This window comes from Poromitra crassiceps, assembly GCF_964638095.1.
Source record: "Poromitra crassiceps genome assembly, contig: HAP1_SCAFFOLD_288, whole genome shotgun sequence".
Lineage (NCBI taxonomy): Eukaryota > Metazoa > Chordata > Actinopteri > Beryciformes > Melamphaidae > Poromitra > Poromitra crassiceps.
The window spans coordinates 196,653-218,139 of NW_028152112.1; the positions used below are offsets into that span (position 1 = coordinate 196,653).

Here is a 21,487-nt window from a genome sequence, read left to right on the forward strand (position 1 = left end):
TCAGGTAGGGTTAAATAAACAATTAGGGCTGGGGTCAGGTAGGGTTAAATAAACAGTTAAGGCTGGGGTCGGGTAGGGTTAAATAAACAGTTAAGGCTGGGGTCAGGTAGGGTTAAATAAACAATAGACCCTTCTCATGGGGGCCATTTTGTGTCGAGAAGCCAGGGTAAACACAGGTGCAAGCAAAACACTAATGAGGGTTTCCAAATCCCAATCATGGAAGTTGGAAACCCTCATTAGTGTTTTGCTTGCACCTGTGTTTACCCTGGCTTCTCGACACAAAATGGCCCCCGTGAGAAGGGTCTATTAGGGCTGAGGTCGGGTAGGGTTAAATAAACAATTAGGGCTGGGGTCGGGTAGGGCTCGTTATGGTCACAGAGAATGTGGGCTCTGGGTTCATTTCCAGGCCCGGGCAGACCTCTAGTGTGCAGTAGTGTGTCTGGTCATTTTGGACAAATTAAATATGTAAGGGATAATGTATTGTGAGCCGGTGATTACTGGCGAAATAATGACCGACAGGTGAATGATTGAGCCCGACGCGCAGCGGACGGCTTAATCATTCACCTGAAGGTCATTATTTCCAGTAATCACCGGCTCACTATACATTATCCCCCTTAGAACACGGCCTACAACTAAATCATTCAATAATCTGACAAAAATAATTATTCAAATAGATTTTTTATTAGCGTTTTCAACGACAAAGCGGTTTCATTCGTAATTGGCACACAAGACACCACAGCTGCAACTGGTTGGCCTAATTAGTAGTGTCTGCTGACAAAAGGCTCTTATCAACTGATTAATCCAGGTGTGGCAGAGCAGCGGTCGGTTGTCGAGAAATAATGACCGGTGAATCTTGTTGATTGACCAATCAGAATCGAGTATTCAAGAGAGCCGTGTTCTAAATATATATATATACTGTGAAGCACTCTATAATGTCAAACTAGATAACTACCAAGGCCAGGTACGAAATCAATAATGTTGTGTGTGTGTGTGCGTGCGTGCGTGCGTGCGTGCGTGTGTGTGTGTGTGTGTAGCATCCTGAAGGAGCTGTTGCGTGTCCAGCAGAGTATCGGCTACTGCCCACAGTTTGACGCACTGTTTGAAGATCTGACGGCCAGGGAGCACCTGGAGCTTTACACTCGCCTCCGTGGCATTCCCTGGAAGGACCAGGAGAGGGTAGAAAACACACACACCACTCACACACACACACACACACACACACACACACACACACACACACACACACACACACACACACACACACACACACACACACCACTCACACACACACACACACACACACACACACACACACACACACCACTCACACACACACACACACACACACACACACACACACCACTCACTCACACACGCACACGCACACACACACACACATACACCCACCACACACACACCATACACACACACACACACACACACACACACACACACCACACACACACACACACACACACACACACACACACACACACACCACACACACCACTCACACACACACACACACACACACACACACACACACACCACTCACACACATACACACACATACACACACACCATACACACACACCACTCACACACACACGCACACACGCACACACACACACCACACACACACACACACACACACACACACACACCCCGCTGAACCTCTTTTAAAGCTGCTCTAGTTAATAGTTGATGTCAAACTACACCTGCAAAGTGGGGCAGTAACACTTTATAAGGGTACATTAATTCACATTTAGTTCATCCTTAATAAGCTACCTGCTTAATGAGCAGTAACTACTAGAGGGCACACTATCTCATGCCTTCTGGTTCTGCCCTTCTTTAACGGGATTCTGGGCCAAAATATTTGACTGGTACTCTAAAGGCCTATAAAATAACTCTGCAGCCGGAGGCAGAACTCGCCATCTTCGGCTGCTCGGAGTCCTCTCTGGACTTCCCTACAGCTGTGCAACAATCTCTGACACTTGGGGACAAATTCTGAAGGAATGGAAGTCCTCCTCACCTTCTTTTCACGTGTGGCTGATGGACATGATCTCTGTTGTACACATGGAGAGACTCAGGTCCCTGAGAACCGACTCGCTTAAAAGGTTCTCGGCTATCAGGGACCCGTTTTGGGCCGACTTTGACGAGGTTAACAATGACTAGTGACTGAGGTTGGGGGTAGCGGATGGCTTGTTCAGTGGGTATCTCATGGACCCCCTGTATGGGATCGCATGCATGTTGTCTCTTGCAAATACATAAGCACCTTATGCGACTGGTAGCACCATGTTGAATGTTGATGTCTGTATTTTTTTTTCTTTTTCTTTTCCTGTGTCTGATCCCGTTTGTCTTGTTCGTTTACTGTTCTATAAAAACTGAAAATAAAATATTGGGGGGGAAAAGCATTAAGTACTGTAACCTTTAATTAACAGCCTTGAATGTAAGCTTTCTCTACCTTTAACTTCAGTGTCTTCATGCCTTAACCCAACCGTCCAGAACACCATTAGATTACAAGACACTAGGGGTTGCATTGACTCGTCGAGACTAGGGATGTAACGATAACCGGTTTTAATGATAACCGTGATAAAATTCCTTATGATAACCATACCCTTTCAAATTTTCATTATCATTAAAACCGTGGTACCGTGATTACAGTGCTTTGAAAAACATGGTAAATACTGTCCATCAACTAAAGTTGGCAACAGTCTCCCAGATGCAAACGTGCAGCCTTGGAGAAATGATTTCAGTGAGTGTATCAATCCTTTTTGGGTCTGAGTTTTCAATATAAAACGTAAAATGATTTCAGTGAGTCTCTCAGTACTTTTTGAACATTTTCATCAATCTTTTATGAATACCGTGATAATACAATAACCGTGATCATTTTGGTCACGATAATCGTGATGTGAAATTTTCATACCGTTACATCTCTAGTCGAGACATCGACATAACTACCACAAGTCGACGCCTACCGGGATACGTCGATTCGGCGCCATGTGAGTCGCGACGCGCTTCGAGATTTGTGCTGCCCCAGGCAGCAGCCTGTAAGAGCTGCCCTTAGCGCTCTCCTCATCCTGCGTCTTTTACACACATTTATATATATTTACTACTTTTTCTAGATTTATTTGGTAATCAAAGTAGTAAGCTACATTATTTGGCTTATAACTATATTGTGGCTTCACACGTTTGTTGTTGTTTTTTTCGCTATCGGAGTACTTTTATTGTTGCGAGCGGGTCCATAGCCTACTGACGTTACAGAAATCAGCTGGGGCGTGTTCAACAGCTATGAAAACAGTGGGCACAGTTTTGCTATGGTTTCCAGGTTGAATGTCATGTTCCCTCGCATGATTCAGTGCACCAGCGTTTTTGCAACGTGTTGTCGGGGCTGAACTCAACCCCTATACTGACCTATACTGATCCTCGGGGAGCCGAGAAGGAAATACAGGGGCTGCAGAGGAGGAGGGAGGGGCTGCAGAGGAGGAGGGAGGGGCTGCAGAGGAGGTGGGATGGGCTGCAGAGGAGGAGGGAGGGGCTGCAGAGGAGGAGGGAGGGGCTGCAGAGGAGGAGAGGAGGAGGGAGGGGCTGCAGAGGAGGTGGGATGGGCTGCAGAGGAGGAGGGAGGGGCTGCAGAGGAGGAGGGAGGGGCTGCAGAGGAGGTGGGAGGGGCTGCAGAGGAGGTGGGATGGGCTGCAGAGGAGGAGGGAGGGGCTGCAGAGGAGGAGGGAGGGGCTGCAGAGGAGGTGGGATGTGCTGCAGAGGAGGAGGGAGGGGCTGCAGAGGAGGAGGGAGGGGCTGCAGAGGAGGAGGGAGGGGCTGCAGAGGAGGAGGGAGGGGCTGCAGAGGAGGTGGGAGGGGCTGCAGAGGAGGAGGGAGGGGCTGCAGAGGAGGAGGGAGGGGCTGCAGAGGAGGTGGGAGGGGCTGCAGAGGAGGAGGGAGGGGCTGCAGAGGAGGAGGGAGGGGCTGCAGAGGAGGAGGGAGGGGCTGCAGAGGAGGAGGGAGGGGCTGCAGAGGAGGTGGGAGGGGCTGCAGAGGAGGAGGGAGGGGCTGCAGAGGAGGAGGGAGGGGCTGCAGAGGAGGAGGGAGGGGCTGCAGAGGAGGAGGGAGGGGCTGCAGAGGAGGAGGGAGGGGCTGCAGAGGAGGAGGGAGGGGCTGCAGAGCAGGAGGGAGGCAACGGTTTCAGGAAGAGGAGAGATAATGTTACAATATACAAATACACCATTTCTATCCAGAGTTTAGCTGCCAGAGTTTAGCTGCCCCGGGGGGGGGAGGGCAGGGAAAGGCCCTTGAGAGCGAACTCTCATTTACAAGAGCGCTCCATTACAAAGAAACACATACAGAAATGTACAGGCAGAGAAGAAGAAAACAAAACGATAGATGCAGATGATAAAACATTTTCGCTAAAACAAGCTCACTCTTCGTGTACAGTGCTTTCGAGGAGTACTCTAAATCATTCCAGGGAGATCAGTTGCTCCAATTTTAAAGTGTCCTGACTGGAGCCGGTTTCATCCGTCTGGTGCATAAAAAGCACTGATATTGTATGTCTGATAACATATACCTTATATGTTATGTATTGCACTACTTAAGTTACTGTACTTTTACTATTTTGTGTATTGTATTTTATGTATTACTGTACTTGCTATGTGAAATTCCCTGCACATTAATGCCTATTTAACTTAGCCTGTAAATTTCATGTACATTCAATGTAAACTCTTATTTAACTCCGACTGTAAATTCATGTAAATCCACTGCCTATTTAACGTCTATTTAACTCAGTCTGTAAATCTCATGTAAATCCAACGTAAATTCATATTTATCATCCACAGAACACTTCACCACTCATGTACATATTATACAGTATATATTTACTCGATTTGATTGCACTTGCAACTTTGCGATTGTCTTTAGTTATCTTCCTACTTCTTATCTCTGTATATTGATGTGACCGCTACGCTGCATACAGACACTAAGACAAATTCCTCGTATGTAACTTGCATACTGTGGCAATAACAGTGATTCTGATTCTGATTCTGATTGGACCCCATGAAGAATAGCCGTAGCATCCTGCTGCGGCTAATGGGGATCCTAATAAACTAAACTAAACTAAACTAAACATCACGCTACTACAGGATTTCTTGGTATTGAAATCCTCCCAATTCAAACGGTTACCTCTTGCTGCCACTCGGGGCTGCACAGCATGCAAAATTGCCTGGTCCAGCTTTCCCAGCTTGACGTGACCCTCTGCTCCTCCCCAGGTGGTCCAGTGGACATTGGAGAAACTGGAGTTGTCCAAGTACGCAGACAAGCCTGCCGGCACGTACAGTGGAGGGAACAAACGCAAACTTATCAAACTTATCAACTTATCTGATTGGATACCCCTCCCTCATTTTCCTGGTGAGGATCTTGGAATACACGATTTACATGATGTCCGCTGCTACTGTGTACATTTTGATAATTCGTTTTTGCTAGCCTGGCTGAATGTCTGTTCGACCCATCGCTGTTGTTTTCCAGGATGAACCCACCACTGGTATGGATCCGAAGGCTCGTCGATTCCTGTGGAACTTAATCCTTGACATCATCAAGACTGGACGCTCCGTCGTGCTGACGTCACACAGGCGAGACAACCTCTCCTTCATCACGTTCTTTTTACGATCCCACTGGGAGATCTTCAGTGTGGCCTGTTTTTGCCACTAAAGCGTAATCTGACACAAAAGGTGTGTGTTTCTCTTTCTTGTCTCGCTCTGCAGCATGGAGGAGTGCGAGGCGTTGTGCACCAGACTGGGCATCATGGTTAATGGCCGGTTTAAATGCCTGGGCAGCATCCAGCACCTCAAGAACAGGTCAGAAAGGTTAAAGGTCAACATTTTGGCCAGGTCTCCTGTCCACGCCTAGGCCAAGATGGCCGCACGATCCTTTACAGTAAATCACAGGTTGTGAAATTGCGCTGCGGCTGAACCCTGGCCAATTGGAGAGAAGTCACAGGTTTTCAGCAGTAGAGGTTATGCACTCGACTTACGTTGAATCAAATGGTGTCTTTCAGGTTTGGGGATGGCTACATGATCACGGTGAGGACCAAGACCAGCTCCAGTGTCAAGGAGGTGGTCCGATTCTTCAACAGAAATTTCCCTGAGGCTGTACTAAAGGTAGATGACTCCATCGAGCTCCTGCGTTTGCTCCACTGCCCAAGACAAACTACGGTAGTCAAATTAAACTGCAGAGATGAATAGAAGGAACCATGTGCATATGTTCTACTGAACCGGAATATCATTTAAAAGTTAACCCGTTGATACCTGATGCAGCATTTGTGTGTGTATCCCTTTAAGACGGTTCGCGGTCTTAAAGGGATACACACACAAATGAGGGATACACATGCAAATGCTGCATCAGGTGGATTAAAGGGATAAGTGAAGGGATTCATTGCCAAACGGGGTCAAATGTATTTGTGTTGGGGTTCAAAGCCCTTTAAGATATGGGTGAGGAAAGTGGAAATGTACAGTAGCACTCTGCTCTACCTCAGCAACCGCTGTGGAGATGCCCTTAAGTCATATAGTTGATGGCTGTCTTCCAGGAGCGCCACCACACCAAGGTTCAGTACCAGCTGAAGTCAGAGAACCTCTCCCTGGCTCAGGTCTTCAGTAAGATGGAGCAGGTGGAGGAGGTGCTGGGCATCGAGGACTGCTCCGTCAGCCAGACCACTCTGGACAACGTGAGTCAGCATTTAGCACACTGGCAAAATGACATGTAAAGAACAGCAGGCAAATACCAACCATTCATAAACAAAGAACAACAGTCAAATACCAACCATTCATATTCATAAACAAAGAACAGATGCACATGTATTTTATTCATGCATCAAACAAGGAACATGCAGATTCACAGTTGAGTAGAGGATCCAAGACGTCAAACAGCAAACAGACAATACAGTTATGCATATTCACAATCCACCCTCCCCACACACACAGACACACACACACACACACACACACACACACCAGATACATACCGTAATACAATTTAGAGCAAGACAACGTTGCTCATTAGAATATACCTCAGTCAGACAAGTAACTATCAATTACACATAATGTGGATAGTCATTTCTTTCTTACATTTTTGTTTAAAGATGAAAAGGACTGCGACATTTTAATTAAACTTTCGAGCTCAACAACAGTCAAATACCAACTATTCATAAGCAACCTGATTTCCCTTTTTGCTTTGGTGCACATAATTGTAGTTTATCTTGCTTGGTTCTCATCGAAAAAATGATTTAAAACTGAAATACCTCAAGACTATTAAAGTCCCTGGAAACCAAATTCAGAGATTTGTTTCTAAACACGCGTTAGAAATTAGTTGATTAGTACCATCTAGTACTGAATTGTGGAGTTAAGACTGTTTTTAATTTTTTCACTATTTCTGTGATGATGCAATAGAGTCATACTTATGGCCCCTCCCCTAACACTATATAAAGGCTGATCACTGAAGCGCCTCTACTTATGGCCCCTCCCCTAACACTATATAAAGCAGGGGTCTCAAACTCAAATTACCTGGGGGCCGCTGAGTGTCCAGTCTTGTCACAAGGGGGCCACTTCATGTATTAAAGAAAAAGAGAAAAATGCAACCGTTCGAATTCTCAACATTAACACATTAAGTGCCATAGACGACCTAACTCGTCTTACATAATCCAGCGCTTGAGTGCCAAGGACGAGCTAACTCGTCTTACATAAACATTTTTTTTTTTTGACGGTGGGACATCAATCAACCTCTTTTACATCTTCGAGATAACTATTGGAGCAAGAGAATGTGTATAATCTATTTTACCGACCACTAAGTGGCGACAGAGACAGAGAGAAAGCCACAGCCACGGACCCGTGGACCAAAAGCAGCCGCCTCCCGCGGAAATGGCTTGGCGATTTTACAGTCAGAAACGAAGGAGCCTCATTCTCATACTGTAGGCGGGGACGCTTCGCGCTGCTGCGGTGGGGGGTTCCAGAAATGGACTGGGTGAGCAGCATAAAGCCTAGAGTCGCACGGGGCTTAATCGGGGCTCTCAAACCCAAGAGACAGTGAGACCTATCCACACTCGCTGCCAGGGAGAGGCTGCTCAACTCGCTGGAAACTCCCAGCAGCACAGACGGAGGGAGGAGCCCGGAGACACACACACAGAACGGACAGAGATCCCCTCCCCCCAGAGCCGCGGAGCAACGCGCGAACACACACACACACACACACACACACACACACACACACACACACACACACACACACACAATACAGTATACAGACTCGCCCAAAGGCACCCACAATCACAGGCAGGTGACTATTCTGCTGAATTTCACAAAACTGCGATTATCTCAGCTTGCTGTCTCATACGCTAAAACCATGCTGTACTCAACGGCTAATATCTACATAACTACTAACTCTGCAAACTAACTCTTTTAGACAGAGAAAGCACACATTCTATTAGTTATTTTTAGATGATTGGTGTTCACGAAGTCTTAACAGAAAACAGATCCTCGGCTGTTGTAAAATGAGCCAGAATCCTCAAAAAAAAACCTGGCACAACTTACCTACAGGTTGAAAAAATGGCTGGCACTCAATGTGTTAACAATTTATTTGTTTATTTGAGGGACTTTTTTTTTTTTAGGGACAATGCACATTACTAAATGAGCCAGTGTTAATTTTCAACTGTCCCTTGGAACTCCAGTTAGAATTAGAACTGATCATAAATGTCACTTGACAGCTCAGTAATCCGCTCTGCCACTGTGTTGGCTGAAAGGCTAAGGAGATTTGTGACCTGCAGCATGCAGACTTTTAGAAACGATTCAGTAAACGGCTTCCCCGCTTTGGCGATCATCTCACTCACCAGCCACCACGTAACTTAATTGCTTCAACTGCTGCACCAGCCTCCTTTCTCTCTTCTGGAAGAGATGTTGTTGTATTCACAGCTCTTTCTTTAGCTGTGCAGCAGGTTTGTCCCTCTCATCTCCCCGGTACTTTGCATAGGCTACTGCTCTGCATGTTTAGTTGAATAATGTCGCTTCAGGTTATATTCTTTTAGTACGGCGATTTTCTCTTTGCAAATGAGGCAGGCGGCATTCCCTTTGAACTCGGCGAAAAAAATAATCACTCTCCCACTTCTCCTGAAACTGTCTGTGCTCGTCGTCATCAACCTTTCTTTTCCCTTTTGACAGCGACATGTTCACTTCTCAACAAAAGACAACATTTTAGCGCGCACATGTTTTTCTTTCCACTTGGTTTTTCACTCGGGTGAACCGACTCAGGTGGATTTTTACATGCAGCGATGATCCCGCTGGCCTGGAGTGTGAAGCCGTGTTGCCAGATACTGCTGACGGTTTCCAGTACAAAGAGTTCAGAAACCGCCAAAATGCACACAAAACAGCCCAAGGAACTGCACATCTATGGAAATGTATCTGGCAACCCTGGTGTGTGAAGTGCGGCTCGTCTGCATTCGGCAGCGCCTCGGGAGCGCGCTCTGTGTTTTACAACGAGCGGAGGTGCGGGCCTGCTTTCATTATAACTTGATATCAAGTCGCGGGCCGTATGAAATCGTTTTAGGGGCCGTGTCTCGCCCGGGGGCCGTACGTTTGAGACCCCTGATATAAAGCCTGATCACTGAAGTGGCTCTACCCTGGAATAAAAAAAAATGCACCAGAATGTATCAAGTTGTGCAGCACTGGAGGGGGGAGGGGAGTGGGCAGAGCACTGGGGGCACTTCAGCAGACCCACAGCAAACCCCCAGTTGCAGAGCAATAGGATACTGCTTATTCTTTCATGATCTTGAAACCTAATTTGCTGTACTTGGCGACATTTTTAATCTGGCTGGGTGGTTTATAATAACACATCTTTCTGTGGTGTGACTGACAAACTCAAAACACTTTTTTCTTTTGTTTCCATGGGCTTTAAGGATCAGGACACAGTACACATGACTATTCCCTCCCCTTTCCTTCGTAGGTGTTTGTGAACTTCGCCAAGAAGCAGAGCGACAACCTGGAGCAGCAGGAGCCGTCGCCCCCTGGCGGCGGCCAGTCGCCCCTGCAGCGCATCCTGAGCCTGCTGAAGCCTCGGCCAGCCAACACCGAGCTCAACGCTCTGGTCAGCGAGGAGCCGGAGGAGCTGGAGAGCGACGACGACGAAGGTCTCATCAGCTTCGAGGAGGAACGGGTGAGGAGAGAAGGAACTGCCAGATATGAGTTTTTAACGGACGATACTGATCGCGATAGTTTTGGATTGAAGGAGCTGATAGCTTATGTATTATTACCATATGTCGTAATCAGGGTTCACACACCTTCGTAAACGTCAAATTCAAGGACTGTGCATTGGGGGGGGGGGGGGGGGGGTCAAGGACTTGAAAGTTTTTGAAAATAGACATAAATAGACTTGGGTCTTTAGTCGGGTTTCCATCCACCTGTTTTGATGCGAAATTTCAATTTGTGCATAAAAAAATGAGTGGAAACGCTTTTGCTAATTCGCAAAAACCTCCAAATATCGCAAAAAAGTTTTCACGCATGAGGGAGGCGGAAAAGTCGAGTGTATCGATAAAAAGAAAATGCGAAACGTGCGGTGGAAACAGTTTAAGCGATATACTGTTGTCTCTCCATTCAAAAACAACAGTTTGCCTTGATCACTGCAAAACATGACATGCCGTGTGTAGCCTCCACACAATGGGGCTACACACGGTAAATCATGGTAAATACACAGCACAATACCCGCTGTGGTAAACAGAAGAAGACTGGGATATTAACTTTAAGGCGACTCACTTATAGACTTGAATGAAATTGTATTCACCTACTATCTGCTCCGTGGATTACCATTTTACAATTTCGGAGCCGAAATTGTGGTTGGTCCACAAACGTTGCTATTTTACAATTCTTTTGGAGATCGGGTTGGGATTATAACGTTAGTTTGCCGAGTCGCACCTGGTAATCCAGAAATTGCGTTATGGTACCTTTGTCTACTTGTAGATCATCAAGAAACTTTAAATTAATAACGTTAGATGTGTTTAACAGAGCTGTATATCGGGTCTAGCAGCTGATCAGCAGCTCAGACAGCCTCAAACACGAGGTGATTGACAGCTCTATAATTCGCAAAATAGCAGTGGATGGAAACGCGCATTGTTTCGCATTTTATTTTGCCGACTTTCTGAAAATTCGATTAAAAGTTGCGATACATTTGGATGGAAACCCAGTCATAGAAAGTGCTTGAATTTATACATTGTGTCATGTTGGTAATTATATCCTTATCTGCAATGAACATTCTTAAATTGTTGGTTGCATCATATTTAATATCCCAACATTGGGTTAAATTCTTATTTAAATTATATTTATTTGTGCTGTGTGTGTGTGTGTGTGTGTGTGTGTGTGTGTGTGTGTGTGTGTGTGTGTGTGTGTGCGCGCTTGTGTGTGGCAGGTGCAGCTCTCTTTCAATACGGACACCCTGTGTTGAATTGAAGAAACTCAAAGAGCAGACAGACGAGGAACTGGCACAGAGGAGGGGAAAAAGGAACGGCCAAAATAGACGGCCATTATTGATAAGGTTGATACCAATGATGTCAATGAATTCACATATCGTGTCCCCGACATCACGTGTCCGACACCGCGGGGTCACTTTTTCAATTTGTTCAAACGCGCTCCCTGCCAAAAGGGGTCCGGTTGCAACCAGAAACGGCCCTTTTGACCAATCTAGACCTGCCTTGAGAGCATGCCGTGATGAGTCCAAGTCCAATCAAAGTCGTCAGTGTCGTGATACAGTATATTTTTCTGTGGCAAGAAGAATGCTTTATTTTGGAATATGGAAGGAAGCGCCTTGTGGACTGACGAGTGGGATTTGGTTTTGCAATAACGGAGGGGTCGCGGTGAGGTGAAAGCGCGTCTGGGGGAAGTGCCGAGTTTTGAGGTTGGTGGAAACCAGACGCAGAGGTGGTTTTTCCCGCTTTGGAGAGAATGTACGTGGCATGATTTTTTTTTTGTCCGGATCGGTGCCTCCCTTATATCAAGCCGACTTATTTTGACACTGTACATTTTGACATCTCTCTAATGGCTCTTTATACAGAATGCTCTCTTTTTGTGCTTTTTACATATCATTATTGTTCTGGATTCTGCCAAGAAGATCCTCTATCCGCTGGACTCGCTTCTTTTACAGTGTACCAGCTTCTTTTACAGTGAAGGTAATCCACATTATAACAGAACTGAAGTCAGCTCTCGTCACGTTCAGCGCTCTCTTACAGGATGTTCAATAATAACCGCACTACCGTCACTGTGATACTTAAGGGAACTCTCAGATTCATACAGTCGGTTTCACTTTGGGAAGTACACGTTTTTATGATTTGCAGGAAAATCGTACAGGATTTGGGGTACCCCTCGTGCAAAATATCCACATTAACGAAAGGCAGACATAAGATGTTTTCCTGCCTCTGTACGTCGGCATGTGATTTCAACTGGTCTTTCTCATGAGGTGTACATTTTGTTGTCAACGTACTTCTGTCAAAAATGATTGTTTCACCACTTCTTCTTCACGGCTAGTAATTCCGGTCATATTTTGGTGATTATGTGGGACTTTTCGTGGACTTTTTTCCTACTTGAAGGGGTTGTCATTGAACAAGGAAAACTGAATGTTGTAATTTCTTTATTTTCCTAGAATGTAAAACTAGAGGGATTTTTTGCATTCATGCTAATATGAAATTGAAAAGTTAAACAGTAACTTTGAGTCAGATATGACCATGACCATCATTATGACCATGACACTGTGAACCGAAAACCTCAGTGGAGACTAATTTTGACAACCTGTCCTGTTGTCACTCCTAACCCATCTTCAATAATGACAGACTAGAAAGAAGGTACAAACAAACTTTAATGATACAATAAACAAAGATTTGGCGTATGACTCCATGATATGATGAAGCTCCTGAGACGTGAGGAGGATAGGATAGAGAATCCCCCCATAGGGAATTCTTCTGGAGCAGTGTTGGGCAAGTTACTTTCAAAATGTAATATACTACATATTACTAGTTACTTTAATTTGAAAGTAATAAGTTACTTTACAATATTACTGTCTGTGTAGAGTAACTCGTTACTTATTACACTACTTAATCCCAAACTAATAATTTAAACTGCCTTGAAGTCAGTGTAAACAATCCAAAATTCTAAATGTTATTATTTTCCTTTGTTATTGTCATCTATAGTGGTTAAACTTATTTGCATAAAAAACACTTGATTAGGAAATGATTGTATTCATTTTTAAATATGTGCTTTGATTTAAAAACATTTTTTAAATTCAATTTGTAACTTGAGTTACTTGACAAAGTAACTGGTATAATATTACTGAAATCATATAAGTAATAAGTTATATTACTGAGATACTGATAAAAGTAATGGATTACATTTAATATGTTACTTTTGTAATGAGTTACCCCCAACACTGTTCAGGTTGGTGGTGGTCAGGGGAGGAGGTGGGGCGAAACAACTGCTTCGGCGATGATCAGCAACTGAGGGGTGACAGCAGGTGAGTTACGACATAGTAGAAAACATGGACTCTGATAATACTACTTCGGTTAGGTGAATGGCCGGCCAGCGAGGGAAATGGTGTGGCTTGAGCTGATTGGTTATTGGCCAGAGAGGGAGAGCGTGGGAGACTGTGATTGGACAAGGAGAGAAGCATGAATAAGTGATATCTGAACAAGACGTTGACTGCAGAGGGGTGAGAGATGGATGAAGGGGGTGTGCATGCATATCAATGAATGGGATGATCCAAGATATAACCATTATATATATATATAACCTAAACAAATTCTGCCGACTTTGTTGTGCAGTCCTTAATAAATGAATCCGGCAATGGCTGAGGTAGTCTTCATCATTGAAATTACCGTAAATTCCGGACTATAAGCCGCGGCTTTTTTCCCGTTTTTTGGCCCCTGCGGCTTATATAACGGTGCGGCTTATCTATGGATTTTTTCCAAAAAAAAAAAAAAAAATCTCTCTTTTTTAGCACTCTTTCTAACTATAAATCCACTTCTGTTTTAATTTCCTCTCTTGCCCTCTTTTAACAACATAACATAACATAACATAACACAACACAGGTAAGCAGAAAGAAAAAGACGAAGCAATCACGCCATGAATGAGGAAATGACTCACCTGCTGGAGGCTGGAGATACACGGCTTGGGCTAAACTTTTACTCCGTGAAACACTATCGATTAAGTCCGACATCGCTCAGAGGTTTTGAGCAGCTTGAAAACAAGTTTGAAAACGTGCAGAAGTCCATCCACTCACTCACTAAAGAAACTAAGGCAACCGTGAACAGAGTTTATAATGCGGAAAAGCGCATCCGCGCACTGGAGGACAAAAACAACACAGTGAGTCCGAAAATGGATAAAATGCAAAATCGAAACCCTGCACACGCAGGTTGATGACTTAATCAGCAGGAGTAAAAGAAATAACATTCGCCTGATCAATGTAAAAGAGGGAGCTGAGATGGGTGACATGGACGCTTTCGTGGCAAAATCCTGTGTTACATCCTGGACCTGAAGGAAGGCGAGAAACCACCAGAGGTGGACAGGGCACACCGGGCGCCTCGGCCACGTCCAGACCCCGGCCTGCCACCGAGGGCCATCTTCATCTGCCTACTCCGCTGGCCCGACCGTCAACTCATCCTCCAGGCTGCGGGGAAGAAGCCCCTCACCTGGGAGGGTACGCGCTTTTTCGTCCGGACCTCTCCGCGTTGGTGCAACAGAAACGCGCAACATACAACAGCATCATCGAGTCAATGGATATCGCTTTGGCGTACTGTACCCAGCGAGACTCGTCATAACCATTGATGGACAGCGGCGGAACAAGAGCTCAAAGTGAAACTGCCGAATATCTTTTGAGTTGGACTGGTCAATAGTACTGTGAGTAACTAAAATAAAAAAATAAAAAACGGAATTCTCTCTTCTTTAGCACTCTTTCTAACTATAAATCCACTTCTGTTTTAATTTCCTCTCTTGCCCTCTTTTCACCACACCGCGGACACTGTGTGCACTGTAAAAATAAACAACGGTGGTGTTGTGTTATGTTGTTTTGTTGAAATGTTACGGTAATACGGTAAATGGGAGCTTCCTCAAACAGCCATCTCTTTCCCGACAATCCCCTCTGTGCGTGACCACTTACATATGGTAATTACGGTAAGCAAACGGCCACTCGGCCAACTCCCTCCCCCGACTACCAGGAGAAAATCACAAACTTCGGCGAATTCACACAAAGGAAGATCAAGGAATATTCACAACAAGACGAGCAGTAGAAGCGGAATATTATAGGAGTGTGAAAACATCCACAATCACCAACGGGTTCCAAAACGCTGGACTGCTGCGGGATGAAGAGGATGACGAAGAGGAGTTCGTTGGTTTTGAGTGACAATGAAGGAGAGAGGAGAGTGGTTGACGAAGCCACCCTGAACCTGTTCGTTTCCGACACTGAAGATGAGGACTTTGGTGGTTTCAGTACGCAGGAAGAAGAGGAAGACGAGGATTAGTGACTTGACTTCTCTGGTTACAGGTTTGCTGCACATATAGCCTATTGTTGTGTGATTTTGTCTGGGGATTAGTGACCTGACTTTTGTTTTGTTTTGTTGAAATGTTAATAAATGGGAGCTTCCCCAAACAGCGATCTCTTTCCCGACATTCCTCTCTGTGCACGAACCCTTTCATATGGTAATTAAACATCAAAACACCCGCGGCTTATAGACCGGTGCGGCTTATAGAAGAAAAAAATAGTAAATTTTGGTCCCGCGGCTTATAGACCGGTGCGTCTTATAGTCCGGAATTTACGGTAATCAGACATCACAAAAACTGACGTCTGTCACAAAGAGAAAAGGTAGCCACCTCCCGTCAGAATTCAACAGTGCGGGCAAGGCAATCATGAATCACGTGATTCATGAGTCATGAATCACGTGACCAGCTTGTCCCTCCAGCAGTCTTAAACATGACGGCAGTCTAATTTTCATTGATTGATTTATTTCACACGGACAGTGCATAATAAACAGTGCATGTTAAAAACAATAAATATGCCAAAATTAGCCAGGAAGCTAGTTTCCACCTGCAGTCCCTGGCCAGCTGTGAATTTGGCAGCCAAGTACATGTCTCATCGTCGTTGACACATGGTTAATGGGTCAGCGTGGGGGAAATCTTCCAAGTTTTTCCCAGGCAGCACACAGCATTTTGCTGCTAGCCCAGCACAGCAGAGGAAGGCAGGGGACACGGGGCCCTGCTAGATGTTCTTTGAACACACCATGTTGACTGACCTGAAGATACAGCAGGACTCCGGGTGCCTCAGGGACCTCTTGGAGCCGCAGCGCCTTCTGCTGGTGAGTCAGATCATTAATTAATTAAGGATTAATTAATTGCTATGTTTATTCTCATACTTCTGTAAAAGTGTATGTACGTCAGAAACCATAAGGCAGCAGCCAAACTGTGCACATAGGTTAGAAATGTCACCCACAAAAAAATTACACCAATCTAACTACCAAATTCTGGCGATATGACAGCCCATTTCATGTTTTTAGGCCGGAATTGGCCGGAAAACCAGGATAGCCTCGATTTCTATTTTTCTGCACCCGTAGTCAAGCTGAACAGATCAGATCAGGGCAGTCCGCAGTCAAAAGATAAAACAAGGCAGATGGTTGTTAAAAATGCTCCAATGATACTCGGTACTCTGGGCGGGGAACTGTGATCCAAAAGAAACAATAATGACACACTGCAATCACCAACAAAACATGCAAAGGCTGACTGCCCATCAATCTGGCTTTACCTTGGCTTAAATGACCACTGCCCATCAATCTGGCTTTACCTTGGCTTAAATGACCAGAGTCAAACAACGCTCCAACTGGTACTCTCAGCAGTCTCACTAGGAGTCAGGGAAGACACAGCCTAAAATCATGGAACAAAGTCAGTAAACCACACACCTTTAAACAAATTAGTGTAAACAAAAACACAACAGACTTTACCTTTAAAATAGCCAGAGTACCATTCTCAGTTGGAGGGAGAGGCCAGACCTAGTTTCTCTACCCACCTGCCAGCTTATATACTGTGGGTAATTGGGGGCACACACCTGGACCTTGTCAGGAGGGGATTGGCTATTTAAGGTGGACTGCTGTTAAGGTGGACTAGTGCAGTTCACCTGGTTACATTATCTTATTGCAAAGTTGCTGAGGTGAATGTATTCTGACACAGTGTTACCGACAGTGTTGGGCAAGTTACTTTCAAAATGTAATATACTACATATTACTAGTTACTTTCATTTTAAAGTAATAAGGTAAAGGTAAGGTCCCACTGATTGTCACACACCTGAGTGTGCGAAATTTGTTCTCCGCATTTGGCCCATCCCCTGGGGGAGCGGTGAGCAGCAGCAGTGCTGCGCTCGGGAATCATATGGTGATCTAACCCCCCAATTCCAACCCTTTGATGCTGAGTGCCAAGCAGGGAGGCAAATGGGTCCCATTTTTATAGTCTTTGGTATGACTCGGCCGGGGAGTTACTTTACAATATTACACTCTGTGTAGAGTAACTCGTTACTTATTACACTACTTTTGCATTACTTTTACCAAAACAACAACAGCAGCAGAATGACATTGCTGTATAGAGAGGAGAAGTGTAATACGCACAGGAGGAGACCGCTTTAATGCAGATGAAATTGATTTGATACTGTTGCCATCCACCGCCCATCCAACAGGCATTTCTACACTCCTCCAGTTTCCCCCTGACATAATATCCAGGGTGTTTGCTTTTCTTGGAAATGTAAGAGAAGTTCAGTCATCAAGCCTTAATTGTTTCCCTACATTGAGTCACGAGCATATACAAACACGACATGTTCATGCATCAAAACTGACATGAACATTGTTGTGTTTTGATAGCCAGTGTTTAGCCTAAATTAATTTGGGGTGCTGCCTTGCCCCCGCACCGGTTGATCGTTTCTCTCCCTCTCTCCCACACAGGTGTTGCTTGTAGGCAACCCCCGCCACGACACCGGGTCATACCAAAAAGTTTGGCCAGGAGGGGTGTTGTTGGGTATAGTTGCTGAATTCGGAAAAGCGAAAATATATAGGCCTAAATAGATCAAATAAAATAGGCTAAATATATATTTGATCCGTTCAAATTTGTATGACCCTCCTCAAGACTCAAATGAATAACAGTGTACCCTCCCTGATACTAAATTTACAAGAACAGAATCCTCACCTGGGAAAATCTGACAAAATACACTGATGCCTGCCTACTGTTTAAGATTCTAAATGGCACGACCCCTCTTTATAACATCTTGCCAAAGGACTGCAGTTGCGAATTAGCCAGCTGGCTAAGACTGGCACATTTACAGTAATGTTGATTCATGTGTCCCTTTCAGGGCCGTAGCTAGCTATGAGCACGGGGAGGTCCGGACCTCCCCTAATATTTCAGAGAAAAGGGAAAAAAAAAAAATCTTTTTTTATAAAACAATCTGCATGGAAAAGCATGAAAAACACGGGATCGCTTTTATTTTTAAACGAAAGGCAGGTCAGGCAGGAAGTCATCTGACGCCGCGTCCGCGGTAACTTGATTCCGAGAGAGCAGCAGCATGGTGGTGAGTGATGACTGTCTGTCTGCCTGGCGAGATAATTGAAGGTGAGCGAGCTGCGAGACAGTGAGCGAAGTGAACGACAGACAGTGAGTGACACTGACAGATTTTTTAGCAACAACCAAGAAAGTAAGTGTCTAGTCTGTCTCTTAAGTAATGTTACCTGTGTGACACGTTGGGATGCTACTGGCTAATCATGCATGATGCCAATTGCCAAGCTCCCGAAGTCAGGTATGCAGGTGGCTATATGCATGGTTTCAGTTTCATGACCCAATAAGTAACAAAAAGAGGTGGTGTAAAGTTAAAAACAACATAATATATTTTATTTTATTTTTCAATTGTTCCTATCAGGAATAAATAAATGTCCCTCTGTATGTTTTTTTATTATCGATGATGACTTTGTGTGTTGTGTACGGCTTGGGTTGTGTACCTGTGTTTGTAGGTGTCATTTTGATATGAATTTGGCTAAAACAGTTTGTGTTTGTTAGTTACAATTATGTTGACAGGAGAGCTGAGCAGGTGGTGACATGAAAGAGAATATACTGAATAATGACATCACAACAGTATAATCCTAATGTTGATTTAAAATGATATATTACTCTAAATATGGCTTAAAAAGGGGGGGGAAAAAACTAAAAAAAAATCGGCGGATCCGCCTCCCCTTGCTGGACCTCCCCTATTTCGGAACTCTGGCTACGGCCCTGGTCCCTTTACAAATAAACAAACTGAAATTTAAAAAAGCATCACCCTCCCCTATTGTCCTCCAGTGACCACCCCTTTTAAATATCGAAATCTCCCTCACATAGTTTAGGCAGTGCACAGACGCAGTAGCGTTAGACTCAGCTCTCAGTCTTACTACAGTAGCGTTAACTAGCGTTGTAATGGACTTTGTCATAGGACTGTGCGTGTTTTTATTGTCTCTTCACACTGTAATGGACGACAGAGCAGGTAAGTAAGGGCTTATATATATGAGGTAGAAATACAGTCTTGGTGTCTATCTTTTTTTTTTTTTTTACCATTAGAAACGTGTTGGAATGCTTATCTTTACTAGGGCAGATGTGTGTGGAACCCTAATCTGCATATTTCCAAGATGAGTTTTATCATAACTGTTGATGCTTTTAGCAAACTCGGTGTCCATTTTATGTTTTTTGAGTTTTAGAAACACATTGTAATACTCAGATTTATGATGGAATCTATCTATAGCACTCTACTTTGCATAGTAAGTAGGCTACCAATATGGCCGCTATCCCAGAGTCAGTCAGAGTCAGTTTATTTACCATTTGCAGTCGAAACTACATTGGAATTGGGGTGCAAGAGCTTAAAACATAGACACATATATGACAGGTCATGACAACATAAAATAGCATAAAAAGACAGACAATAAAAAGGTCTTTTTTACATACACTTTCACCCAGATTGAGTGTAGAGTTGTAAGAATAAGTTACCATCAAACTGGTGGAAACAACAAACAATCTACAGTATGTATCTTACAGATTTTATTGAAACAATTAGAGTAGACAAATAGAGTAGATCCCATTCCCATTGATTATGTAGGCTACAAGCGAGTAGTAGCCTACAGGGCTCCAGACTAACTTTTTACCTTGGGTCCACTGGTGCACCTTACTTTTTAATTTAGGTGCACCAGCACGTAATTTAGGTGCACCCAACATTTTACACCGCGTCTTTTGCCGCCGCAAAATACATTTTAAGCGTTACCTTTTTTTTTTCATTTCCCACATTGGTAATTTCTTAACACATTGTGTAAATTGTGTAAAAAAGGGGGGGGCATGGTGGTGCAATGGTAAGCGCTGTCGCCTCACAGCTAGAAGGTCCTGGGTTGGATTCCCACCTGGGACGCTGTGAGCGCTGATGGAATGCGTGCCCGTCCGCATGTCTTCGAGTGCCCACCGCCCGGGTGGGGTCGTCAAAAGGGGCTTTCTGTGTGGAGTTTGCATGTTCTCCCCGTGCCCCCTGGGGGTTTCCCTCATATAGGAACCCCACACCACAAACATGCAATATCCTCTTGCTGATGTGGTGCCTCCTCTGGTCGTTAGGGGCGCCTGTTCGGAGGGAGGGGAACTCGTTGGAATAGCGTGATCCTCCCACGTGCTATATCCTACCGGTGAAGCTTCCCCTGTCAGGTGAAAAGAAGCGTCTGGCTAACTGCCCATGTCTCGGAGAAAGCATGCAGCCAGTTTCGGCTCTCCCCAGATCGGCAGAGGGTGGAGCAGCAACCAGGATAAATAAATTAAAAATTAGCACTAATGGGGGATAAAAATGGGATAAAAAAATCGGGGGAAAATATAGCCTATAAAAAAAACAAAAAAACATTGTGTAAATGACTGTAAACAGGAATAAAGCTACGAGCAGCAAATGCCTTTTTGTTGCATTTTTTCTTTTTCTTTTTTTAATCTGTGTAACACATTCAGCTCAACAGCCTAAACCCAGGTTTCAGATAGTAGGCCTACTCATTATCAATACTCCACATTAAAGCTGAAAATGATCATGAAAAAATAAAACAGAATAATAACATGATAACAGATTCTATAGTCAGGGCCCTACAAGAAATGCAACAAATTGTAATGGTTATATTCAGATTGATTCAATCAATGAATAGCTTAATAACGATTTGAATGTGTTGCATGTTTTATTTATGCTTAAAATACTATTACCCCAATAATAACGTTATGTACCTACCTTGTCACATGCGCGATTCGAAGAGATGTCCTTTTTTTTTTAAGAGTGCCTGAAATTACTCCAATGAATTGGGCACAATCAGTGTCATTACTGGAAGTTGGATTGAGTCTAACCCGCTTTTCTTCAAGAGGGAGATTTGACACGTGTACTTTGTAAACGGCAGCTCCCCTTTGCCTTTGTTTCAGGAAGTCACCTTAAT

At 44.5% G+C, this 21,487-nt stretch overlaps 1 protein-coding gene across 1 annotated transcript in view; it reads left to right on the forward strand.

Annotated features, from left to right (window-relative positions):
* Positions 1-11,463, forward strand: part of LOC310770987 (ATP-binding cassette sub-family A member 2-like) — a gene marked incomplete at both ends in the record, with an annotated part of 49,093 nt that extends 37,630 nt beyond the window's left edge. The window contains 9 exon segments of the mRNA XM_083663680.1: positions 1,035-1,176; positions 5,259-5,345; positions 5,347-5,397; positions 5,515-5,618; positions 5,751-5,843; positions 6,044-6,146; positions 6,572-6,709; positions 9,973-10,182; positions 11,428-11,463. Of these exon segments, the coding sequence (XP_083519806.1) occupies positions 1,035-1,176; positions 5,259-5,345; positions 5,347-5,397; positions 5,515-5,618; positions 5,751-5,843; positions 6,044-6,146; positions 6,572-6,709; positions 9,973-10,182; positions 11,428-11,463 (964 nt within the window).
* Between the last annotated feature and the right edge of the window lie 10,024 nt (positions 11,464-21,487).